The following is a 27,556-nucleotide window of genomic DNA, read 5'->3' as shown; positions in this document are numbered from 1 at the left end:
TTAACTAACCCCTCCCACACAGCACTCCTCCAATCACTTTCTACGAGACACTGGCTGCGAGCACACTGTTAATGTTTCTCGTTTCCTATTTTTCTTTTACTAGACGACTTTTTTTTTATTTTATTAAAATGTTATTATGGCTGAAGTTCACAGTTAGGGATTATTGGCTATATTAATGTGCACAGTGACTGAGATCACAGGAAGGCATGCTAAGTTGACTTTGTCAGTTACAAACATGTTACAAAGGCCATTTTACAGGTACTTGTTTTAGAAGGGTAGTGAGTTTTTTTTGATCATAGATTATAATCAAAACTACAAACTGAGCATTTAAACTAAAGCACATCTTGATTTTATTTGCAGGTATCCATTAACATGGTGCTCATAGGAAGCAGTGAGGGGGGAGAGACATCACACACCATCTGTAGAAAACTGAGAGATAATCTTGCTGCTTTACAGAGATATCACTTTTTTTGCGCAAATACCTGGTCCTGTAGTTCAGAATGGCATTGTCTGGCTTTACCAGCTCATCCATTATAGCGTTACCACTGGATTCTACTAATGAGACTCTGGTCAGCTCATCCCCTTTATCGGTCAAGCACTATAAACAGCGAAACAGGTTTGGTTTTAGAAAGGCACTGAGCACTAGTTAGTAATAGTAAAGGAGGAGAATGGATCGTGATAGAAGGTGTGAGTTGTTTTCTAGAGATGTGTCCTCTTGTATCTTTGCCGCTCGTGCTGCAAACGTGCACACGCATTGCGCCATGTGACTTGCAGCGTACACGTGCGCCACGATACGCCAGGCCGCAGAGGCGTTTGCACCATGCAAACCTATGGATCGCGGGTGCAAATGCAGCGCGCCTACCTGGTTGCAGGCGCGTGACTTACTTCACGTGTGGCGTGATTTGCTGCACATGCGGTAAACACATAAGAGGACACATCTTGTATCGTATGCTTCAGATTAATGTACAGTTGGACAGAAAGATATACCCCATTTCATATCATTTAAAGAATATTGTATTGATCTAATTGCTGACAAACACAGTTAAATAAGTTTAAATGTAGAACGCTGAATATCTATGTTTGCAAATTCATCAGTTGCAGGGTTATAAATATAATAACATTGGTCTTTTGTCTAGTTCCATAAAAAAAAGGAACAAACTAAAAGTGAGATGAAAGCTTTAATGTATATCCAACACTGATCTACGAGAATTGTTGAAGGAAGTCAGGGGCTGATGCTTAGTTGCCCAAATCGCCAGTGTAAAATGCATTCACTAAAAATGCTGCAATTGCAGGGCCTAGTAACGTTGCAGGTATAGATAGATGCATGCGGGTCTGCTCCAGGTTTACATTAGGCATATGTCACACACAGATACGAATCTCCATCTCATGCAAGAAAAACATTGCTAAAACATTCACAAACAGAATATATACATGCACAGTGAAGAACGCTACTTCGCTATTAGCGTCAGCTGTGCATTCACAATCAGCCAATTACATGAGTTTCCCTAGTGTGGTGGAAACCAAAATTCATCTATCTGCACCTGCCCTCCAGCACTCTCAGTAATAGGATTGGACAAGCGTACGTGTCTCTTACTGTACTCAGCCTATGTTTGTCCACTTATTCGCTTCCTGTCTCATCTCTCCAGGTGTTAGCGTCAGACACATGCAGAGCTGTATTGGTGAATATGTGTGCAGCCGTTTCCTGGGCGTGCGCAGAGCATTTATACGCTACACACACCCACATAGGCCTCACACTGCATCAGCCCTACTGTGCACACTGTATAACATTTATCAAGTACTAAATATATAGGAGTTAAAATTAGCCTTAAATAGTGTATATAGATATGATATCTACAATTTTCATATATTGTTTAGGTGGGTGTAAAACATGAGTACTGTGAAAACCAGTGAAGTTGCGCAATACACAATATACAGTATTAATTCTATTTTTTGGGGGGATATATCTGCTCTGGAGAGTCCAGTTATCAATTGACCGGCTGAAAAAGTATCAATTCCAGGCAGCGGCTTACAGACTAATATTTTTCATTTTATTTCTTTTGTTGATATTGTATTTAGGGGGAGATTTATCAAATCTGGGACAGAGATAAAGTACCAACTAATCAGCCTTTTACAGACTGTGCAAACAAAATAACAGATAGTGGCTGATTGGTTGGTACTTTATCTCCAAGATTTGATGACTCTCCTCCTATGAGTTTAATGTTTGTAAGATATTTACAATTTAACCTAAGAGCCATTCCCATCACTTATCATAAGTCTTCATCATAATATACAATAAATAATGGGAACTATTAGTTCAGATGTCTCCTAGGTCAGGTGACATTCCATGTGACTGCACATAGCAGCATCCATGGATACTTGTACTTGTGTATGATCTTGCAGGCACTTACCATTTCACAATCCAGTCCGAACAGAGGGCTGCTGTCAGTCGGCGCTCCTGCACAGCTAAAACCTATAAATTTATTTGTATCTGCGGAGCCTGCAAAAGGATAAAGAGTATGTTATGCAATGTTGCAGTAATTACCAAATATCACCAACTTCTAATCCTTATCGTCTTATACATGTTGTAGCGGTAACAAAAAAAGCTGTACATCTTAACAAAGTAATATTTGCTAAAATGCATAAATGGTCTCCAAAATGCACATGCTCCGATGACTCCCACTGCTAGGGAGCCAGGATAGAGCTTACTCTAGTAGGAGCCAGGTGAGAGGGAAAACGGACCAGCGGGTACTCAGTAAGTTCGGGGACGGGACGGATCTGGGGGTGCGACAGTGGCTGGGGTCGGGACTGAGCTGGGCAGAGCTGAATAGAGTGGGAGGGGGGTGGGTTGGTGTATCCATCATACACTGAGTGTATATATATATATATATATATATATATATATATATATTAAAAAGTGGGAGGCACATATAGAAACCGTTGTAATTCCTACACCGTTCACCTGATTTGGATGTAATTACCCTCAAATTAAATCTGAAAGTCTGCAGTTAAAGCTCATATAGTTTGTTTCCTTTCAAAGCCATTGTGGTGGTGAATAGAGGCCAAAATATGAAAATTCTCTCAAAGTCCCAATATTTATGCACCTGATTGTATGTATATATATATATATATATATATATATAAAAATAATAAGAGTTATGGTAGACTTTTTCTTCGAGGTTCATAGGGATACTATGGGGTATGTGGCTGGAGTGATCCAGGCACAAAACGATCAAAAGCTCCAGCTCCCAGAATGCCTCGGTCCTCCCCCACATAGACCCCACCCCCAGCCACAGGCACTCAGTTTTGTAAACAAGCCCAAGGCAGGAGAAGGAAAGTGGAGAAGGAAGTACAATGTACACTAGAAACACTCTCACAAAAATGAGGGAATTAGTGACAAAGAAGAACAAATCCCAACTGAAGTCAGGTGCATCAGGGTGGGTGCCCTGCGGACCCTATGAACCTTGAAGAAAAAGAGTTAACAAAGGTAAGTCTACCATAACTCTTATTTTCTTCTTCAGGTTCCATAGCGTCCACAGGGATACCATGGGGATATCCTAAAGCAGTTCCCTTAAGGGTGGGGACGCTCCTGAGCAGAAAGGAAAATCTGCTGCCCAAAGGAGGCATTCTGAGAGGCAAAAGTATCAAAAGCATAACATTTGATGAAGGTGTGGACAGAAGACCAATGGCTGCCTAGCACAGTTGTTCAGCAGAGGCACCATGTCTAAACACCCACAATGGTCCCACAGACTGAGTAGAATGTGCTGTCACCCTGTTTGGAACAGGGGGATCAGCCTGCTTATATACCTGAGCTATAGTCATACGCAGCCACCAAGCCAGGGTCTGCTTGTTAGCTGGCCAGCCTCGCTTGTGAAAACCATATAGTACAAAAAACGCATCTGATTTACTGATGGAATTGGTATGAGCCACGTAGATACAGAGGGCTTTAATCACAAACAGAGAAGCTTACACGGTGCCAAGGTGGTTAGAGGTGGAGGACACCCTGCAAAAAAAATTCTAACATCCGGCAGGGGAGCTATTCTACGCTGAAACCAAATTGACAGCACAGAAACCTGTACTCTCAAAGTGGCCAGGCCGAGACTGAGGTCTAACCCAGCCTGGAGAAAAGCAAGCACTCGGGAGACCCTAAAAACCTTTGGGAATACCATTGACCAAAGGAGTGCCAAACTCTGTAATAGATGCGAGCAAATGAAGGCTTTTGTGCCCTAAGCATAGTCTGAATCACAGAGCTGGAGAAACCTTTGGCTCTTAAGATGGAAGACTCAAGAGCCACGCCGTCAAAGACAGACGAGGTAAGTCCGGATGCAGGCAGGGACCCTGCACTAACAGATTTGGCCATAGAGGAAGTGGAAGCGGAGTGTCTATGGAGAGACTCCTTAGGTCGGTGAACCAATGGTGACTGGGCCAAGCAGGAGCTACTAGTATCACCCTGCCACCCTCTTGCTTGAATTTTCTGAGGATCCTTGGGAGGAGGGTGATTGGAGGAAAGAGGTATGCTAACCTGAAGTCCCACCTCAATGTCAGAGCATCCATGTGGCTGAGGGGTCTCTGGTCCTCGACCCCTACCTAGGGACCTTGTGGTTGTGACGTGAGGCCATCAAGTCTATGTCCAGTAGTCTCCATTTGTCCACCAGGAGTTGAAAGACATCCGGGTGGAGAGCCCAATCTCCAGCGTGTATGTCCTGACGACATAGGAAGTCCGTTTCCCAGTTGACGACTCTAGGGATGAACTGTGCAGAGATTGCTGGAAGATGACGATCTGCTCAGACCAGAATGTTTGTCACTTCCCTCATGCCTGACTTCACGTGCCTTCCTGAATATTGATGTAGGGTACCATGGTCACGTAGTCGGACTGGATCTGGACCAGCCTGACTTGGAGGAGGTCCTGTGCCAGGATGAGAGCTCTGTATACCGCATGAAGCCCCAAAATGTTTATGGGCAGGAGACTTTCCTGGGTTGTCCATCTTCCCTGAAAGGTATGATGACCTGTCACTGCGCCCCATCCTTGAAGACTGGCATCTGTGGTGAGGAGTACCCAATTTGGGATTGATGAGCCTTTTGTAGCCACCGTGAAAGGGAGAGCCGAACTTCTGGCGAGATGAGGATCATTTGAGACCTTATCAGATGATACTGACCGTCCCAACAAGACAGAATCCAACGTTGTAGGGGCCTGGAATGGAACTGGGCATATGCCACCATGTCGAAGGTGGACACCATGGAACCTAGGACCTGTATTGCTGAGTGAACTGATACTCTTCGACTGCGGAGCAATTTGCACACCCGCAATTGTAGAGAAATCTTGTCCACTGGCAAAAAGATCGTTTGTGCCAGGGAATCCAGTAGTGCCCCCAGATGTACCATCCGCTGAGTTTGAGAAAGGGAAGACTTTTTTCAATTGATTATCCAGCTGTGTTCCTGTAGGCAGGCAATGGTCTGCTGGAGATGATGTTGCAAAACCTCCGGAGACTGTGCCAATATCAGGAGGTCGTCAAAGTATGGCAGTATCCTGACTCCTTGACGTCTGAGATGAGCCATCATGATTGCCACTATCTTGGTAAAAACCTGAGGGGCTGTGGACAGACCAAAGGGTAGAGCCTGAAACTGCCAATGTTACTGAAGAACGTCTTTTGTACGTCAGGGGAAGCTATACAATCCCCAGGCTCTCTTACCAGCATAATTAACCGTAGGGTTCCCATATGGAACTTGGGCACGTGGATGAACCTGTTGAGAGATTTCAGATTCAGAATAGGGCGATGAGACCCAAATGAATCAAAAACAGATTGGAATAATAACCCCTTCCTTGTTGAGTCAAAGGAACTGGGATTATCACCCCTGAACTCAGCAGGGCATGAATGGCCTCCTGGAGTGCCAGGCCTTGATATGATCTGATGGAGGAGTTGTACAAAAGAACTTGTGATGAGGACTCCTCAGGAAGGAGAGGGCATATCCTTGAGAGACCACTTCTCAAACTCAGGCATCCTTGTCTGTTGCCAGGCGAAAGAAAACTGAAGAAGTCGGCCTCCCACCCTGAGATCCACCTGGGGGAGGCCCACCCCATCAGGCAGAGGGTTTGTCGTCCGGCCTGGAAGCTGGATGACTGACCGGCCATGATTTCTTGATTTGCGACTTGGTATTCCTGCGGGAACTAGAATGTCTGGAGAAAGACTGTCCCTTAGCCTTTCCCTGGGGGTGAAAAAACAGCAACAAAGGCTGCCTATACTTAGAGGTAGCTGTTGATGGTAAACCGCCAATTTTGAGGCTGCCACTGTAGCCACTATCTTATCCAATTCTGGTCCATACAGTAACTTTCCAACAAAAGGCAGGGATTCGAGAGCCTTCTTGGATCCCGCATCTGCCTTCCAGGACCTTAACCAAAGGGCTCTACAAGCAACAACCGAAGTTGCTGATGCCCTAGAAGCCAGAAGTCCTGTGTCTATAGCCGCTTCTCCCACATAAGATGCTGCTTCTCGTATATGTGAGAGATAAGTCAGTTGTTCTCTGGTAGCATCTGGTAGTGTCTTCCAGTGCCGCCGTCCTATCTTCTGTAGCCTTTAATACCCAGGCTAAGGCCACAGCCGGCCGGGTAACTGCTCCAGATAATGAAAAAAATTATTATAAGACATGTTTCAATCTTTCGATCTGTGGCATCCTTGAGGGAGGATGTGGACGGTATAGGCAATGTAGAGCTCTTGACTAGCATTGCCACATGAGCATCCACAGTAGGAGGGACTTCTCATTTAGCACATTTGCAGATGAGAAAGGGTATAAAGATGCTAATCTCTTTGTAGCATGGAACCGTTTATCCGGAGTACTCCATGCTTCGGACATGAGATCAGTAAGTTGCTCAGACTGAGGAAAGTGATCCTTTACAACCTTCTGACATCTAAACAGCGGAGCTTCAGATTTAGGTGGAATCTCTTCATCCTCTATATTAAGGATGGATCTAACCGCTCTCACCAGAGGGGGGACATCCACAGAGGAATGCTGATCTTCTTCACCCGAGACAGATTCAAAAGAGGAACCATGTGCATCATTGAACTCATCTGATGATGCATCAGAATCCAAAGGCTGGGCAGACTGAAAGGATGACCTCTTTCGCCCATGAACCTAAGCGGTTATCGGTTTACTTGCTTGCACCATCTGATCAGGTGGTTTCCATAGCTTCGCGCAATCTTAGTTTCGCCAGGTACTTTAGCAAGGTGGTACAAGCCAAGATAGATACTAAGCTTAGTTTGGGTAGGATGGTAGGGCAATTTACTAGTTCCCTTCTCCTTTAGACGTCATGTTGAAAGAGAAGAAGGTTACCCATCAGGGGCTTCAGTAAAGATGCCATTGATCCTCGGCTTTGCTGTGTCGTTTATCAGTCTTTTGATGACGCACTGTCTTTAGTCAGGAGTTTTGGACCAGGAACCCTGATAGCGAAGATTGATATTTAATTGAATTTTCGTCTGCTACCTTTACATCTGCAATCCTTCAGGTTTTTGTGTAAAGTACAATATTTTGTGGATCGCTGTTTACCCATGGGATATGCAGGTTCCTGTGTTTTGAAAGATTCAATACCTTTCTTCAATGGTGTGTTCAGACAAGCACAGGTCACACTGGGATCGTACTTACGATTTCCTGTGGTAGGTCCTCGGCATTTTGCGATGTGGCAACATTTTTCAGCATATCCAATTTATGTGCAGTGAAGACTAGTGAGCAAAGTTTAAAAGCTTTTGTTTGGGGGTGTTATAAGCAGAGTCGGTATAGAGCACAGGGCCGCAACTAGGTGGGGGGTGGGGGGCACATGCCTCGGGCTCCGGACTTGGGGGTGCCGAAGAAGGGAACGGGACACATGGGTGGCTGCACTTGTTGATTTGGAGCCGCCCACAGGGCTGCGGATGGCTGCCTGCCAGTGCGACTCCAAATCAACACCTGCTGATGCAGGCACGATAAGAGACTCATGGAGGGGTAGAGGGGAAAGGTAAGAGGCTGTTAGAGGGGGAGGGTAAGAGGCTGCTGAAGGGGGAGGGGCATAATGTGTAAGGGGCATTACTGTAGAATAATGTGTAAATGGCATTACTTAGTGGTGCATAATGTGTAAGGGGCATTACTGTGTGGTATAATGGGTAATGGGCATTACTGTGGCATAATGAGCGCCCTCTTTGTTTTTTTATGTTTTTATTGGGGGGGTGGACGGGGGACAAGTTACTGTCTTGACCCGGGTGACGAAAATCCTAGTTTCGGCCGTGCTAGGGCATCACATGTGACAACACTTGCAAGAGTTTTAGTTTTCCAAGCTCTTTGGGAGAGAGGTCTCTACAAAATCATTATTGACTTCTAAGGTCATAAGGGGTTGGGCTAGGTCAGAAGGGGTTAAGGAAGAGAAGAGGTTTCCCATAGACCTAGGACCGTTGAAGGACTTGATTAGCTGCTTGCCCAGTGTGGCTTCTAGTGATTATGAAACAATGTTGTTTCGGCTTGCATTCTTGATGGCTTTTTTTGGAGCCTTTGTGGTTTGCTAATTAGTAGCCTCATCTAAACAGTCATCATGTTCAGGGCTCATGGCAAAGAATGTGCTCCGGAAACCTCTGGTCCTTTGTAATATTCACGGTTCAAAAACGTACCAGTTGGGTAAGTGAAAACGGGTTACTGTTCCTGCCCAGGTTTTAGGTGACATGTGCCCAGTAACTCTAGTTCATATCTATTATGAGTGTGGGTCCTGAGGACAGCAAGCATTGGCTAGCTCACGCTGATGGCTCTCCGCTTACTAAATTTCAGTTTATAGTAGTATTTAAGAGGCGCTTATTGGTTTTGGGTTTAGATGTGGCACGTTATAGTACACATTCATTTTACACAGGGACCACTACTACTTACACAGCAAAAACAGGATTTCAGTACCAAACATTCATGGAAGTCAGTGGCATATTTAAAAATACATTCGCTGTAAGGCGCAGAGTTTGGACTTTGGTTACTTGCCACTGCTGTGGGGGTGTGAAGAGATTTACCCTCAATTTTTCTCTTCTCCTTACATGGAATGAGAGCAGCAGAGAATCCCAAAGGGATTTTATTGGTTACAGGTTTAACCTTTGTCTGAGTAGCTGGTCCTTCTGCGCTCCCTACTCCCTATGTTCCCATGTATGCGTATGGATATTGTTTAGTTTGAGTGAATTATCATTCATGTGTCGGGTTGCATCACATATGTCCCCTGGAGCGATCCAAGTTATAGTTTGAGGATAACTCGTTTATTTTTTGGGTGGCCCACTCGCCATTGGCTATGAAGGCGACTATTTTATTGAGTGGTCGTCAGGTGAGGTGGACAGGAGTCAGAGGTCTTTTATGGGAAGGCATGGGCCATCTAGTTGAAGAGTCCATTGCTAAATGGGGGTGTTTAATCATTCATGCGGTTGGTAAAGACATGGGTAAATGGACTGGGATCAAGCTGATTGTCGCGGCTGCCGACACTTGAGACTCCTGGGAGGAGGCAGGCCTACTAGGCACAATAAACTGAGGTGGCTTTAGGAATTACCTTTTCATGAAATCTCGGTAGCACGGAATAAAAGTAAAATAGAATTTATTCACAGGAAAAATATAATAGCAACGTCTCACATAAAGTCTCAACAACACAGAGGTTCACATAAGCAATAATGAGTGTAGTGGAAAACCCCGCATATAGTCTTTAACACAGAAGAGCCAATATGGTAGGGAACCCCAAGTCCAGTATGAGGCTAACACCTCAGGATGGTATAGAGGAGCTTCACCAGGGTGGAACCCTGTAATGATGGAGATCCGGAGCAGAGTGAGTCCTGTGGTGCGGTGAAGTCGGAGCAGGGTTGAGCCCTGTGATGTGATGAGGTTGAGGCAGGGTTGAACCCTGTGATGTGATGAGGTTGAGGCAGGGTTGAGCCCTGTGATGCGGTGAGGTTCCGGAACAGGGTTGAGACGTGCGATGCGGTGAGGTTGAGGCAGGGTTGAGCCCTGTGATGCGGTGAGGTTCCGGAACAGAGTTGAGCCCTGCGGTGTAACTAGAATCCGGAGCGGGGTTGAGCCCCGCGATGCAATGAAGGTTGAAGCAGGGTTGAGCCCTGTGAAGCGGTGTGGTTCCGGAACATGGTTGAGCCCTGCGATGCGGTGATGATAACTGTAACGGTGCAGTTGACAACTGTAACGAAGATGGGTTCGATGTCCACAGGAGTAAGAGACAACAGGCAAAGTAAATAGTGCAGCAAAAGGTGAAACCACAGCAGTGGAGCAGAATGCAATACATAGGCAATGGCTATGCTGAGCTCTGTAGTACGGCTGGTAACTGGCATCAGAAGTTTAGCTGGAACATGAGCGGAGATATAGCAAAGTCCACAGCAACCCACAGGCACAGCAGGGGTCTGGTAGGAGTCCAAGAAAGACCTGAAAGTAACGTATCACAGACACTGAGACACAGTTAGTAACAGGCTTTATACTAGATGTCTGTGATCCATAGGAAGTTCAGAACATGTGACCCAAATGGAATCAGGTTTGAAATAATGAGCAATCTATGAATCCCACAACCTGACAACACCTTGGAAACAGATGATCACTTTAACTCTCTATCCCCTGTATGTGAAGAATGCCAGCAAGCAGAATAGCTCCTCCAACGACCACAAAGGAACTTTGGAAAAAGTAACCTATCTTTATGTACTGAAATAGTCGCAGTCCTGACACTGATCCTACATGTGGGAACAAATATGGCCAGGTGGCTTTCTATTTATGGGTTAATGCAGATCATTTGGTTGACTATTGTTCAGTGAAGGGTTTGGAGATGCCCTCATAGTTGGCCGACTGTGGGTAGACTTCAGCTGAAGTTTAATGCTTCCCTCTGTAAGTACTTTAACAGCTTGGGGGATTTAATGGTGCGGCACTAGGGTACCTTACTATGACCCTGGAACATTTAGAGCAGGTATGGGGGTAAGGAGATAGTTTAAATTTTTAGGGTGGATTTGTAAGGTCACTTGGGGGGAGCTGTGATCAGTTGAATGCAGCTTTCATGGGAAAGCATTGCTTCTCGGTGGCCAGTGGGCGTGCAAGTGGTAGCTGTGGGACACCTTCCCTTTTGCAGGGTGAGCTGTCTCTGCCCAAAGGGGCAACCTGGGCCTCTCTATAAGGTTGGGCTCTAGAAGTGCTAGGCTAATGGCTTTCTGTCTTTTTGTTTCGCTTTTGGTCATTGAATTAAATTTACAGTAAAATTAAATGAAAAAAAAATGAAAAATGAGGGTGTATTTATCATCAATATACTGAAATCATTCTATGAGCTTAAGCAGAATAAACAACATTGCAGCACACTAAGTAACTATACAACAATGAGGCTTTGTGCTGCAGGGATATCACTGGCTCCTAGTGAATGGATAGACTACATGCTCGTTTACAAAATAACAATTGCACTTTAAATATCAGCAAATGAATAGAACAGAGATGTCTACATACTAACGGATGATGATTTACTCCATTGTGTGCGTCTGGCCCAACTGATCTCTGTATAAATGTCAAAATTGTCTGCTTGACATTACCAAAAAATATTGGTTTTCCCAGTATGGTAGTAATTTATATAATCATTAATTCCTTATTGAATTGGGTCATGAAAGTTTAGCGTTATAGACTGACCTACTAATGGATAACCATTGTCCCTCATCTCCTCCTCAGTAAGTAGATACCTGGTCAGACCATGCTTTTCATTTCCATATTTCCGTAGTATGGGATTATATGATAGACTGGGACTGGCTGCAAAAGAGGAATTACAGTGCTGGTCAGCAGGACCTACAACAATGTGATTACATCTCAGCATTACTGTAATATCAAATATGTCTTATTAAAAAATGGAAACAAAGAATACATTTTAAATAAACAGACCGACTGGACAATATAAGACAGGTGAATAATACATTACCGCGTATGCTGCTTTTCAAATATTCTGAATCTATTTCTTCTTTATTCAACCCAACAAGAGAAGCAATAAAATCACAGGGAGGAGGTGGCAAGCTGAATCTCTGCGCATGGAGAAAGATGGAGATAAATGGTTATATAAGAAGATTCCTCTACTAAGCACAATTTTATACACAATTATAACGTACTTCATGATCAAGAATCCAATATAATTACATATTTCATCATTATGGAAAACATCAGTAATAATATACAATAGGGGAGCATCATTCCTTATAACACACATTTTTTCCAAATTAGCACTGTAGTGCTGACATCAGAATCCTCTGTTATAGTCTTTACAGTTTATACATAATCATCATAATAATAATAATAATAATAAAACCACTGCACCGTTAAATTAGGTAACCACAGGGTATATACAGTGCATCCGGAAAGTATTCACAGCGCTTCACTCCTTCCACATTTTGTTATGATACAGCCTTATTCCAAAGTGGAATAAATTCATTTTTGTCTTCAAAATTCTACACACAATACCCCATAATGACAATGTGTAAAAAGTTTTTTTGGGAGATTTTTGCAAATTTAATTAAAAAAAACCCCAAAAACTAAGAAATCACATGTACATAAGTATTCACAGCCTTTGCTCAATACTTTGTTGATGCACCTTTGGCAGCAACTACAGCCTCAAGTCTTTTTGAATATGACACCACAAGCTTGGCACACCTATCTTTGGGCAGTTTCGCCCATTCCTCTTTGCAGCACCTCTCAAGCGCCATCATGTTGGATGGGAAGCGTCTGTGCAAAGCCATTTTCAGATCTCTTCAGAGATGTTCAATCAGATTTAAGTCTGGGCCACTCAAGGACATTCACAGAGTTGTCCTAAAGCCACTACTTTGATATCTTGGCTGTGTGCTTAGGGGCTTTGTCCTGCTGAAAGATGAACCGTCGCCCCAGTCTGAGGTCAAGAGCGCTCTGGAGCAGGTTTTCATCTAGGATGTCTCTGTACATTGCTGCATTCATCTTTCCCTCTATCCTAACTAGTCTCCCAGTTCCTGCTGCTGAAAAACATCCCCACAGCATGATGCTGCCACCACCATGCTTCACTGTAGGGATGGTATTGGCCTGGTGATGAGCGGTGCCTGGTTTCCTCCAAACATAACACCTGGCATTCACACCAAAGAGTTCAATCTTTGGCCCTCATTCAGAGCCGTACGCTCTGAGCAGAGCGCACGCTCTGAATGAGGGCCGCCCTCCATAATTATGGAGCATCCTCCTGGACGCTCGTATAGCTGTGGGTCACCACCCACAGCCTATACGAGCGTGCAGTTTGATGGCCGCGATGGTCGTGACCACTGCGACCATCGAAACTGCGAGCCGGAGCCTGCGGTTGAGGTTTTCAACCGCAAGGCCCGGAGTGATTTTGGCTCTATCAGAGCCAAAATCACTCCCACTGACATCACTAGTGATGTCAGTGGGCCGGCTTCTGACGGTAGGCGTTCCCTTGGGAACGCCCCCGTCAGGGAGGCACGCCCACCAATCAACATCGACAGCACGCCCCCTTTGATCAGACACAACGAGCGAAGGACTTTCCTTCGCTCGTCGCGTCTGGCGCATGCGCACGACGGAGCTCCCTCCGTCGTGCGCATGCTCAGTGCAGACCATCGACCCACTTGCGAGCGGACAGCCGCTCGCGAGTGGGTCTGAATCAGGCCCTTTGTCTCATCAGACCAGAGAATTTTGTTTCTCATGGTTTCAGAGTCCTTCAGGTGCATTTTGGCAAACTCAAGGCAGACTGCCATGTGCTTTTTACTAAGGAGTGGCTTCTGTCTGGCCACTCTACCATACAGGCCTGATTGGTGGATTGCTGTAGAGATGGTTATCCTTCTGGCAGGTTCTCCTCTCTCCACAGAGAAATGCTGTAGCTCTGACAGAGTGACCATCGGGTTCTTGGTCACCTCCCTGACTAGGGCCCTTCTCCCCCGATCACTCAGTTTAGACGGACGGCCAACTCTAGGAAGAGTCCTGGTGGTTCCGAACTTCTTCCATTTATAGATGTTGGAGGCCACTGTGCTCATTGGGACCTTCAAAGCAGCAGATATTTTTCTGTACCTTTCCCCAGATTTGTGCCTCGATACAATCCTGTCTCAGAGGTCTACAGACAATTTCTTGGACTTCATGCTTGGTTTGTGCTCTGACATGCACTGTCAAGTGTGGGACCTTATATAGACAGGTGTATGCCTTTCAAAATCTTGTCCAATCAACTGAATTTACCACAGGTGGACTCCAATTAAGCTGTAGGAACAGCTCTAGGATGATCAGTGGAAACAGGATGCACCTGAGCTCAATTTTGAGCTTCATGGCAAAGGCTGTGCATACTTATGTACATGTGATTTCTCAGGTTTTTTTTTTTATTAAATTTGCAAAAATCTAAAAAAAAAAAAAAAAGTTTTACCCGTTGTCATTATGGGGTATTGTGTGTAGAATTTTGAGGACAAAAATTTATTTATTCCATTTTGGAATAAGGCTGTAACATAACAAAATGTGGAAAAAGGGAAGCGCTGTGAATACTTTCCGGATGAACTAGATGCGTAGCAGCAAGCCTGGGCACTTTAGCAACTTTCAAAACTCATCCCCCTCTATTCCTCCGGTGACCACCTGGGAGCCTCATATTAGTCTAACAAAGCCCCAAAAGACAGGCCAGGAGTACAGTCATAATGAGGATAAACTGTTAAGGAACGGAACAACAACAAAGCAGGAGATGTACTGTATGAAGCGGCATTATGGGGTTTAGTGGTAACAGTGCACACCTCTTCTCACCCATGTATTAATGTGAAGAAGGATTTGAAATGACTGGACGCTATGCTCCCCTGTAATTTTCGGCGCTCCTATATGCCTGCCGATGGGCAGGCATATGTATGAACGGCCATTGAGTCACTGACAGTGACTAATCGTTCTGACAGCTGTCGCTGCTGCATGCACAGCACTGTTCCAGGCTGAGGCGGCTTCTGGGCTCCAGGCTATGCATGGGACATCTCGTGATGCTTGCGAGATCTCGCGCATGCTCACAGGAGCTGGCCAGAAGGTGAGACAGCGCAGCAGCACAAGGCTGTGAGGTCTGGCAGGGATCGCAGGAGGGGGGGGGGGGGGGAGTTTTCATTACCCCACTCCAGCAGATGTTAACACATCTCGTGGGCAGTGCTTCCTTCTCTGCCTCGGTAAAGAGGCAAAGCAGGAGGAGCTATAGTGGCACCGTCCGTGCCACTATAATACTGTACATCTCCCCCTAAGAGTGTAAAGGGAGGTGTCCCCCAATAGACTGAGAGGGAGATATATTACCGGGCAGCTACCTGGCGGTAAATGTCTGGACCTGCTTTGGCCATAATTGCTGTGAAGCAGGTCCAGACACTGCCTGCATGTACTATCGCAACACCCGTTAACAGGCTCTTTAAAAGAAACAGAATCCCCCCTAAAACTGTTACTTCTGCCTTAATGTTGTACTTACATGTCTGAACAATCTCCTGAGACAAGAAAAGTGCAAGTAAAACTGATAGAAGTGATGCTGACTGAGGTTCTCTAGTACAATGATCACAACACCGCGAAGACGATTTTGATGGTGTATATTGCACCAGCTACAATAAAAAAAGCGTAGAGAAAATAATTATTCATGATTATACATTTCCTGTTGTTTTACATAAGATGTGTTATGTAAATATTTTGTACTCTTAAACAATTAACACAAACAAATACATATTTACATAAATATACACACACAAATATATATATATATATATATACACACACACACAAATACACACACTAATATATATATATATATATATATATATATATATATAAGAATAGCTGGGTACGGCGACAATAATATTAAATAATGATATGGAAATACTTTTAAATTAACAGCAAACTAAGCCTAAAATATTATGGTAGCAGCTCTAGGTCAGTATTAGAAAATACTGGTATAGGTATTGGTAGATAGTAGATACGAACTGAATTGACTGTATAGCGACTAGTTTGCTAAATGTGAAGGTGTAACCTTAATAAGCTGATTAACTCAGTGTTAAATGTGTAAGGTGGTCTATATAGATTATATGAGTGCACATGCAAATAAATATGTATAAAAAAAAATTAGTTTATTTAGAAACAAACAATAAGACAAGTAAATAGATAAAAGCCTTAAAAAGTATATAGGCTTCTTATAGAATATCCACTGGAAAACCACAGAGTGCCTGTAACCTGCATTATCCAGAATTAACTTTGAATTTACTCAATATATAATATATATTGTTTTTTTTATAAACTCTTTTTATTGAGCAAATCACAAAGAAAACAGTACATTCCAACATTCAAAAATAAGGTACAGCACATAACATACTTTTATAATGGGAACTGTACTATTTCAGAACAATAATATAACATAATAGAAGATTTTCTCATTATAAGAAAATAGGGAATATAGAAGCAAGAGAAATATCTTGCAGCAACGGTGTGGCAATCCGTTTAAAAATAGAAAAAAAACAAAGAGAAAAAAGCAAAAGAAAGACTTTAAGAAAGACAAAGAAGAATAAGAGGAGAAGAGGATGGGTGGACTCCATATAGGATCACTCTCTTTCAATCTAAACATAATAGAGAAAAAAAATATAAAAGGAAAATGTAATTGTTAAATGGAGAGGAAACATTTTGGTATGTCAGCCAAGGGGACCATATTTTATCAAAGGTTTTGGATGTATTACGTAACAAAGCGGTCATGTATTCCATCTTGTATATATTCCAGATATGTGATAATATTGCCTGCATTGGAGAGGGATGAGGGTTTTTCCAATCCGCTGCAATTTGGCAGGTCATAGCAGATACTATATGTCGGAATAACCTATTCTGAAACCGGGACAGAGAAGGCAGATTCAAGGGAAGTAGAAAATGCCGAGGATCAGAGGGAATCGTAATCTCGAAGAGGTGCGAGAGGAGATCGAGAACCTCCTGCCATATACTAGCTAGTTTGGGACAAGTCCACCAGATGTGCAAAAAATTGCCCTCTCCACCGCAACCCCTCCAACATCTATCCGAAGCATCGGGAAACATTACTTGTAGCCGCGATGGTACATAATACCATCGGTATAGCAATTTATAAATATTTTCCTTAATTTTGACGGAAATAGAACTGGTGGCAGCGTTGTCCCAGATCTCCGTCCAATCCTCAGCATCTATAGAGTGTCCCAAATCTCGTTCCCACGCTAACTCATGAGGATCCCGATTGGATCTTACTTCTTCCCCTAGTAAGGAATAAATAGTAGAAATAAGACCTCTAGTGGAGGGTCATCTCCAACATAAAGACTCAAACGAAGTCAAAGATCTGCTAATCAGAATCAAGCTAATTTTGGAGTGGAAATGTCTAATTTGTAGGAACCGGAAAAAATCTTTGGATGGAATTGCCACTCTATCCCGGATTTCAGAAAATTGTGGGAAATTAGTATCTATAGTGATATAATTTACATAATAGATATTGCCCGATGACCAGGCAGTAAAAGATGACTTACATAAACCAGGAGGAAAAGATGGATTATGAAGTTGTGGTATCAAAGGGGACGGGACTGGAGCTAACTTAAAGCATCTATTGGCTAAATCCCAAATTGCTAAAAAACGGGAAATTACAGGGTGAGAAGAAACTGTCCGGGGACGATGAATCTTAGATAGCCAAAAGAGGGAGGATACAGTAGCCAGTCCCAGCTCCTCGGCCTCGATAGCCACCCAGACCTTTCCTGCAGAAGTTACACCATTGAGCACAATGAGAGAGCTGCGCAGCATAAAAATATTTTTTAAAATCAGGAATACCCAAACCCCCACCCCTGGAAGGCCGCTGAAGCAACTTTAGTCTGATCCGCGGGCGTTTCCGGTTCCATAAGAAATATGAGGTTTGGTACTGAAGGAATTTGAACACGTATGGAGGAATGTAGATCGGAAGGGTCTGAAATAGATACAAGAGCCGAGGGAGAACGCTCATCTTAACTGAATGTATTGTACCTATCCAAGAAATAAAATAATTGGACCAGTCATGCAAATCAGATTTAATACAATTTAGAAGGCGGGGGAAATTTGCCTGAAACAGCTGATGATGATGATGAGTTAGGAAAACACCAAGATATTTAATCTTTTTTTTATGCCAGGTACAAGGGAGCATGGCCTCCAGTGTTTGCTTTAGGGTAACAGGGATATAGAAATCAAGAACTTCAGTCTTGGTGACATTAATTTTATAACCCGAGTGTTGGGAATATGAATTTATTTCCTCTAAAAGTGAATTTAGGGATCGAGCTGGGTCAGTGACAGAGACTAAAATATCGTCGGCATATAATGCGATTTTATATTCCGAGGGGCCAGTGGATACTCTCGAGATAGCTCTATTACAACGGATCCTTGCCGCCAGGGGTTCCATAATAAGAGCAAATATTAAGGGAGAGAGGGGACAACCCTGCCGAGTACCGTTAGTGATCCCAAAACTGGAGTAGACACCATTAACCGAAACTCGTGCTGTGGGGGAACGGTAAAGTGCCACAACGCCATCTAAAAATTTGCCTGAAAATCCCATTTTGTCTAAGACAGCGAATACGAAGGGCCAGGAAATGCGGTCGAAGGTCTTCTCCGCGTCTAGAGCTAAAATCAGAGAAGGAAGTTTGCTTTTATGAATAGAATGTATCAGATCAATGGCCAATCTGGTGTTGTCCGATGCCTGACATCCAGGTATAAACCCGACCTGATCCGGATGTATCAAATAAGAAAGCAAAGGAGCTAACCGAGTCGCTAAGATTTTAGCATAAATTTTCAGGTCGACGTTTAATAATGAAATCGGTCTATAGTTAATACAATGAGTAGGATCACGATCAGGTTTAGGGATCACTACAATGTCGGCCCGAGTTGTATCAGGAGCAAAAGAAGCGCTCTCCAAAATATCATTAAATAGAGATGTAAGATGTGGGGCAAGTTCCTTTGTAAACAGTTTATAATATTGGGCTGTAAACCCATCAGGGCCTGGGGCGGCAGAGGAACGCATTGATCTAATAGCAGCTATTGTCTCTTCATCTGAAATACGGTCATTGAGAGTAGGTAATTGGGATTCTGAGAGCCTGGGTAGGGAAGTAGAGGACAAATATGAGCGCAACCCCTCGGGCTCCAGCAGAAGTGGGATAGGAAGAATCTGATAAATTATAAAGGGAACTATAAAAGGTCCGAAATTCCTCAGCCATAACTTCAGGGTCATAGGTAAAAGAACCAGAAGACGGAGAGTGTAATTTGTCTATCGCACCTAATGCTTGTCTGCGACGCAGTTTATTGGCTAATAAAGAATCAATTTTGTCAGATTTATCATAAAAGCGTTGACGAAGTTTTTGCAAGATAAGCGCAGCGTGGCGAGACAGAAGGGCATTAAACTGACCTCGTAGTTTCTCAATTTGGGTTAGCACGGAGGCGCTAGGGGATGTCTTATGTTGAATCAATAGTACTGAAATTTGTGACTCAAGGGAATTAATTTCTTGTGCAGCCGCTTTCCAGAGGATACTAGAGGTAATATCAGGAGAGATATTCTCCTCAAAGTAGCGGGTCATCGCCAATTTTATTTCTAGCAGAGCGGGGGCATGTTGTAAAAGGGAGTCATCAAGACGCCAGTTACGCTTCCCACGAGGAGAGCGATGTACATCTAAAAGAATATAGACACCTGCATGGTCTGTCCATGTAAAGGGGGAAATACCTGCTTCCGTAACCAGAGAGGTAATAGTGGAGGAAATGTGGATCATATCTATCCTGGAATAATGTTGGTGTGGAGCTGAAAGATGAGTATAGTCCTTGCTGTGAGGATGTTTAAGACGCCAGGTACCACAAAGGCCATAATGTTTAAGGGAAGCCAGGAGAGTACGAGAAGCTCTAGGAAGAGACATCCCAGAGGAGTTTGAAGGTGGGTTCGATCTGTCTAACAGGGGGTCAATAATGGTATTGAAATCCCCACACAGAATAATATGGCCCTGCGCAACTCTGCTAATACGCCTGAACAGAGAATCAAAGAATTGGGGCTGGTCTTGATTAGGAGCGTACACTGACACCAGAGTGAAAATCTCAGTACGAGTACCGATCACTATAAGAAATCGACCCTCTGGGTCTGTCACAGTTTTAATGTGGACAAAAGGGATATTACGCCTAATTAAAATGGCTACTCCACGTTTTTTACAATTCGCTGAAGCAAAGAAGGTCTGGGCAAACCACCTACCTCGGAGCTGAGAATGCTGGCCCGTAAGATGTGTCTCTTGTAGAAATGCAACATCGGCTTTCTCCCTCCTACAAGCCCCCAAGAGAACGGTACGTTTCTTAGGAGAGTTAAGACCGTTTACATTAATGGATAGCAATTTAAGAGACATGGAAAAATATATAAAGAAGTGCTACAGACATAACACACAGATATAATAAATCAAAAATTTGGCCCAAATAGAGCCACCCTTGGGGACAGAAAGAAAAAAATGGGGAAGAAAAACAGAAGAGAGCCACAGAGAAAGAAAGGCACACAAAAAAAAGAAAGAAACAGAGAACCCATTTGGGTAACAACCCTGGTAAATTGGGTCCCAAGCAAGGACCGCAATAATATAAATCAACATAACATTAATAAAAAATATTAAAGGGAGCATGGGGGGTAGTGAAAGGACCGTCCAATAGAATCAGGACTGCCTGGACCCTTAAATATAAGATCGGCTGTAACCAAATCAAACAAAAATCCCTGTAATACAGGGATCATAAACCTGTGTCAATATAAATAAACAAAACAGAACAAAAAAACAAAAAAAAGGGGGGGGGGGGGGGAGGAGAATGGGAAAGACAAGGGGAAGAGAGAAACATTATCTAAACATCGTAATATTCATACAAATAATAACTACGTATGTCGCAGAGAACCAAGAGGGGAGGACTGTTCCTCCTAGCAAACTTCAAAAAGAACATTGTAGGGAGTTTAAACCCTATTATAAAGAGAATATACACCAGGGAGTGACCGAACAGTTCAAGTGGGGTCACAGTCCTTAGTATGGTGACGGGACACCCTGGTCCAGTCCGGTGAAGGAGGTTGGGAGCGTTGAGGTTTGTGCAGCAGTCACCGGATCAGAAGTCGGCGTCGGAAGAAGATTAAGCTTGGATAATAAATCTTGACCTTGAGTGAGGGTCTTGACACTATGCACAGTGTTGTTTGCTGAAACCTGAAGCATAAAGGGGTATCCCCAGCGATATCGAATTTGATGCTGCCGTAGAATCTTAGTGACTGGCTGAAGATCCCGCCGTTTCTGAATAGTAGAGGGAGCCAGGTCCTGGAAGATTTGTAACTGCATATCTTGGAAAGGTATCACTGGAGAGTCTCGAGTAGCCAACAAGATCCGTCACTTTGAACGAAAATAGTGCAGATGAACTATAATGTCTCTAGGAGGTTGAGTAGGAGAGGGCTTCGATCGGAGTGCTCTATGGGCTCTATCACATAAACAATCTTCATTTGTAAGAGCTGGAACTAAGTGTTGAAAAAAGTATTTTAGAAATGACGGTAAGGAGGGACCAAGGACTGATTCTGCTATATTACGGATACGTAAGTTGTTGCGACGAGAACGATTCTCTTGGTCCTCTTGTCTTTCTTTGAGTGCTTCCACCTCGTCATGAAGTCTAGAGAGTTCTTTATCAAGATGATTTTGGGAACGGCATAAGTCGTCCGATTTAGATTCCAGCGCGTCCGTTCTGTTGCCAAGAGATGTCAATTCTGATTTAAATTCTGTTAGAGCTTTTGACAGTTCTTGCTTGAATGCAGATTGAACTCCCTCCAACAAACCAGTCATAACCGCTTGAATTTGAGGATCAATGCCAGCTTCGGATGAGCAAGGGGAGGAGGGGGATTCTGGGGGATGAACTCTGAGAACCCTTGGATTTAGATCCGAAGAAATTTGCAGAGGATGGTGGAGGTTTCTTACCTCTCTGCGACATAGTGAAATAATAAAAATAAAAAAAACTAAGGTATAAAAAGTGAGACACAGGGCTCTACAATAATAATCCAGGCAAGCTGGGTGATAATATTAAGCGAACATCTTTAACTCCAGAGATGCACCATCCAGGAGAATCTTAGCCTCAGAAAAAAGGGTGTGAGAGGCTGGCAGAAAATATAATAGCAAATGGAGGTTCACTAATTGTGGCTGCAATTAGTACTTGATGTAATTATCACAAAAGACCACAAGAGGGAGCCAGCGTAGAGTAAATGGCAAATATCCACCAGCACAAAAGTAAAAAATGTCAGGGCAAGAGCAAGCTAAATAGCTGAGATGGATTAAACCTGTTAGGCTAGTGAAAGATAAACTGGGTATGTGCAGATAGTTATACAGGAGCTCCAGACACAGAGAAGGGCCAACAGGTCACGTGACAGTGGAGCAGGTAAAGCAGTGGTATGTGGAGGTGCAATATAATCTCCCCTCAGGGACTCACCACCCTCCCCTTACTCCAGGAAGTCACAAGCAGCAGATATTCCTGTCAGCAAGCGGGGTTTCACTTCTAATATCCCAGCAGAAATAACCAGCAGCAGTGTGTGAGAGGAATTCAAGGATGGCCGCCGGAGGCTTCAGGACGCTGAGGCTTCCTCCCAGAGTTGTCTCCCGGGAGTCTCCAGAAGCAGGAACACCAGCCTTGACACAGCAGTGGGGCAGCCAAGGCTAGAGGGCCGGGGAGGGGTCACGCGATGTGCGGCAGGGAGGACTCCGTCGGGCGCCCACCATAGAGATGACGCCGCCGGAAGTCTGCGGCCACCTGTCTGTGCGCTCCAGTCCCCGGCTCAAGGGGCAGCAGGCCAGCTGCAACCCGCGAAACCGCCTATTGCGCTTCCCGATTCCGCAGCTCTCACCCGCTGGGCCAGTGACAAGCCAAGGGAAAGTGAGTAAGGGTCTGGAGGTCTCTGCTGACCGGGATGGGGCTATAGAGGCTAGATTTCCTCTGTGCTGGACAGGAGCTCCGACGAGATGCAGCTTCCTCCATTAACGGTCAGGCCACGCCCCCCGAATTTACTAAATATATTAACAACTTGTCTTAGGACACCATGAATAGAATTCTTACTCCTCACATCTATCTATCTATCATAAATAAAAAGATAGATAGATAGATAGATAGATAGATAGTTCACATCCCCACTGCAATCGGTCTTATCAGTCTTTCAATGGTGAACGAATGAATGAATAAATGACTGATTTGCACAGATCTGCTGCTAACATTAATTCTAGAACTGACCCCCAGCTGCAATCTGTCTTTGCCTCCCTAGGTCTCAATAGAAAAGTTGTCTCTTACTACTAAACAGACCCACCCATGGGATTTCTATTTACCATCTGTGTGCAGCAAAGGGGAACCATCTATCCCTGCCAGGGGAAGACAGACCCTGAGGATATCTGACTTTATACTGGCACTGTGACCTTTGTACAACAAAAACTAAAAGCAGGGATGTGAAAATATTTTTGGAATATGATCTCCCCTATTAATATTAACCCCCATCCCCACAAAACTAATAATAATAAATAACAAAATAAATCAGTGTACCATGCCTGTTCAGCACTGCCCTCTTTTCCGAGCACAGCATACTTCAGGAGTTGGTGCACTTGTCCGTGTTGAATTTGACATTTCTCACAAAATAACGCAGGAGATAATCTAGGTGCTTTCTGTAAATGAAACACATTCAGCTACACATACAGTAAGAGGCAACAAAACTTAACCATGCTCACTACAAGCAGAAGACCCTGTCCAAACTCTCTCTTCCTTGCAAATCGATTTCTAATGGTATACTTACTGACATGTCAATTGAGATCAAAAATATTCAGAAAAAAATGGCCAAAAATATGTTGTTATCTTCAAATTATAGCAAAATTACAAAAATTTTTTTAATTTACCACAATAATTATAGGGAATAGTAGGGAATAACAAGAAGACACTTGAAAACTAAGAGCCATCATATACATTAAGAATATGCTGCAATGTGGGCAGAAATCACACTTTAAAATAAGCAACAAATATAGGCAGCCCTGGCACTAGGTCCCAGAGCAGATACTCTGATGCCTATGGAAAGCAGATTAGGCTAGTGAGGTGGCAGTTGGCAGTTGGGAGAATGGCAGCCGGTGTGAGTGGCACAGGAAAAGGCGCCAGAAGGATGACAGAGGACCAGGAAATTCATGCCTGGCAGGCAGTGGGAGTCTCAGGGCTGGGAAACGAAATTTAAAACAGGAGTACATACCAGGCAGAGAGAGCGAGCCCTGGGCTCCTCAGATGAAATAAAAAAGCTGTAGGGGAGGGAGTGGGGGCTACTATCAAGATCAAATTATCTGCTGCCATCGGCCATTTCTCCTGATCTGGCCAGAAACAGTAGCTGACAGATAAGGTGCTAGTAGTCATTGTTTAGTTCAGTGGTTCCCAAACTCGGTCCTCAAGGCACCCTAACAGTCCAGGTTTTCAGGATATCCATAATTAACCACAGGTGACAAGAATAACCTCAGTCAGTTTGATTATACCATCTATATACAAGCATGGATATCCTTAAAACCTGAATTGTTAAGCTGGGTACACATTAGACGATATTCCAACATATCGTCAATATAATCTATTATGTACCCACTATGTCACAACAATCGTCTGATTTTTCGGCCATTTTTCCGGTGTTTTGCACATGTACTGTGAGGTAATCACTGGGAAAATGGTCCGCGCCATTTCCCCGGCGATCTGCGCATGCGCAGTAGACTCTGGGCACGCTGTAGTGCTCAGTGTCTACCGATTCTGCTGTGGCCGGCCAGCCGCATCAGTCAGTTGCCAGCCGCCGGGGTGAGAGGAGGGAGCCCGTGATGGGGGATGCACATGGCCCCCTCCTCTCTAAAGATGTCCCTGTTCCAGGCAAGGAGATAATTGCAGGTATAGGTTGGATACATCCCTCTCAGATCTGAATCTCTCTGCACATTTATATCTGCCACACCTGCAGTGCAACACGGTGTAGCCAATGTGCAAAGTTAATTGCTTTTTTCTTTTTTCTTTACTCAGGATCAGACCTGCTGTCCAAACAAGAAGCAGTATACATATATTTACTTCATTTAATAGAACCGTACCATATATTCACTTATGAAGACTACAAATAAAATGTTCATGAGACACACAGAAATCATACTGCATGTAATGTAAATGTCACCTTCAGTTTTTGTTTGTCAAAGCCATTTTCCACTCTGTTCATTTTAATCTCATCTCTTTTCTTCTTGAGTCGTTTCAGCGCCTTGTCCTCACTCATTTAATCTAAAGTGGTGTAACAAGAAATGAGAAGAATGTTACTTTATCCATTTGTATCATTACACTTTATATCTGTGGTGCCAAGTAATTGTTATATATCCAGTGGGTGGGTCAGATGGGCAGATTTGCAGTAGCAAACTGCGCACACAGGGCCTGATTCTGTAAGGATCGTAATTGTACAGCTGCCCTCAGGCCTATACTGTAGTGTGTAGTGCACTCAGACAGCTTTGCAATTGCGATCCTTTGCAGATATGGCAATGCACAGGAAGCATCACGCCCCCTGTGCAATACTTAACCGAGCTGAATTATTCAATGCAGCATCGGTTAATCTGCATACCATCGGTCGGCTGCGGTGACCCACAGGGTCCCGCACCCGGCCGCCGCAGTTTAGAGGAAGAGGCCAGGAAATCTCCATCACCCGACAGAGATCCTGGCCTCTTCCCTCCCCCCCAACGGTGGCGGCAGGCCTCCATTAAGGATAACGAAGGCTGTCGCCTCCCCCTCCCCGTTCCCAAACGGCAGCAGACTGTCAATCACTGACAGTCTGCTGCCAGTTTTCAAGCGGACTCACAGACCCATTCTGCACATGCGCAGAATGGGTCTGACACCTGCGCAGATTCCCAAACATCGGGAATCTGTGTGCACTGCTGAATCAGGTCCACAGTCTGATGCTGTCATCAAGTGACAGGATTTCCCAGCAATCCTGATCAGAGTCATGGCTATTCTCAACAAAAGATAGAAAGGACCAGACGCCAGCGGTGGTGTATATAAATTTAGTTTTAAAAGTGTCAACTGCTGTACATGTACACCTATACGAGAGGCTTTGCCAATCCTCTCACAACAAAAGCAACACAAACAGAATTGTATAAGGTGGCTCTTAGTAGACACAAAACAGTATAGAGATTAAATATCCTGTTTTAATCACAATATAACAATAATAAAATACATATGACTAAAAATTGTGCATGCACATATATAACATCTACACAATGAAAAAGTCTCAGGGAAAACCTAGAGAATAATTAAGACAAGAAATTCCAAGCAAGCAAAACTATTGTATCAAGTTATTTTTGTTATATGTGAGGTCATTTTTGCAAAATGTACCCGTGTCCTGTAGCTAGTGTCGGGCAATAGGTGGCCCAGTAGCAGTAAGCCGTCACATGCAGCCCCTGCTGGCTGCCGCCAATTCTAACTTATTCTCTCCTGGGGTTTTTTTCCCTTCCGAAGTGTAGGAAAGCCAGGAAGAGCTTTCCTACACCCTTTGAAGGCAGGGAGGCAGGGTGAATATCTCATAGAGCAAAGGAGGGCATTCCAGAGGATAGGAGCAACATGGGAGAAATCCTGTAGCCAGGTGTTGGGAGGATGTGATAAGGAACTAGGTGAGGCAATGTCATGATGCAATGTCATATGTACTAGGTCCCATGTCATTAATGTATACCACGTACAGCAGCCACGATGCAATACTGGTGGAAAATAGTCAACATGTATACATCTCAATGGCACGCTATTGACGAGCTCTGCAAAGGTCTTGAAACATTGACTTTGATAAAATCAATGATCTGGTGCAGGATTCCTATGTACTGTCTATGCGCTCTGTGCACACACTTGCCACTGTGATGGAATAATGTACGATAAATGATCTGGTGCAGGATTCCTATGTACTGTCTATGCGCTCTGTGCACACACTTGCCACAGTGATGGAATAATGTACGATAAATGATCTGGTGCAGGATTCCTATGTACTGTCTATGCTCTCTGTGCACACACTTGCCACAGTGATGGAATAATGTACGATAAATGATCTGGTGCAGGATTCCTATGTACTGTCTATGCTCTCTGTGCACACACATGCCACTGTGATGGAATAATGTACGATAAATGATCTGGTGCAGGATTCCTATGTACTGTCTATGCTCTCTGTGCACACACTTGCCACAGTGATGGAATAATGTACGATAAATGACATGGTTTTACGTGTAAGATCTAAGTTTAGGTTTTGCACTTTGCTTCCTACATGTAGCTTAGACATATGAAGCAAAGTGCAAACCTTACACTGAACAGTCTTGTCCCAGAAGTTCTATGTAATGTCTGCTCACCAACAATTTGGGTAGGTTATAGAAGTCACTTTGTTTTGCATATTCTGCAGGGATCTGCACAAGAAGCTCTGAGAACTACCCAGCCATCCCTGTACAATACCATCCAGAAGGGTACTATGCAGGGCAGAGCTGCTGTAACACATAGCAGCCGCCAGTGGGATGTGTCTCCTAGAGATGTTACAGTGACAGCACCACTGGCACATTACTCTGGCTGCTGCATGTGCTACAGATATGCAATG

The 27,556-nt window shown here is 44.0% G+C and overlaps 1 protein-coding gene across 6 annotated transcripts in view; it reads right to left on the bottom strand.

The window, feature by feature from the left end:
- REXO5 (RNA exonuclease 5) overlaps nt 1-27,556 on the bottom strand; it is a 95,913-nt gene that overhangs the window by 68,140 nt on the left and 217 nt on the right. For 4 of the 6 annotated variants that reach the window (XM_088476152.1, XM_088476145.1, XM_088476146.1 and 1 more), the window contains exons 2-8: nt 25,127-25,227; nt 23,500-23,618; nt 15,416-15,542; nt 11,915-12,014; nt 11,632-11,748; nt 2,409-2,497; nt 483-598 (exon numbers count right to left, since the gene is read on the bottom strand). In XM_088476152.1, coding sequence (XP_088332278.1) covers nt 483-598; nt 2,409-2,497; nt 11,632-11,748; nt 11,915-12,014; nt 15,416-15,542; nt 23,500-23,618; nt 25,127-25,222 — 764 coding nt within the window. In that variant the 5' untranslated portion in view covers nt 25,223-25,227. Of the gene's footprint in view, nt 1-482; nt 599-2,408; nt 2,498-11,631; nt 11,749-11,914; nt 12,015-15,415; nt 15,543-23,499; nt 23,619-25,126; nt 25,228-27,317; nt 27,404-27,556 lie in introns of those variants that run through there. The other 2 variants (XM_088476147.1, XM_088476151.1) reach the window with 2 other exon arrangements.

Source organism: Taudactylus pleione, unplaced genomic scaffold (genome assembly GCF_031769625.1).
Source record: "Taudactylus pleione unplaced genomic scaffold, aTauple2 ptg000184l, whole genome shotgun sequence".
NCBI lineage: Eukaryota > Metazoa > Chordata > Amphibia > Anura > Myobatrachidae > Taudactylus > Taudactylus pleione.
Note: the sequence above shows the minus strand (reverse complement) of the source record. Positions and strands in the feature narration are given on the sequence as shown.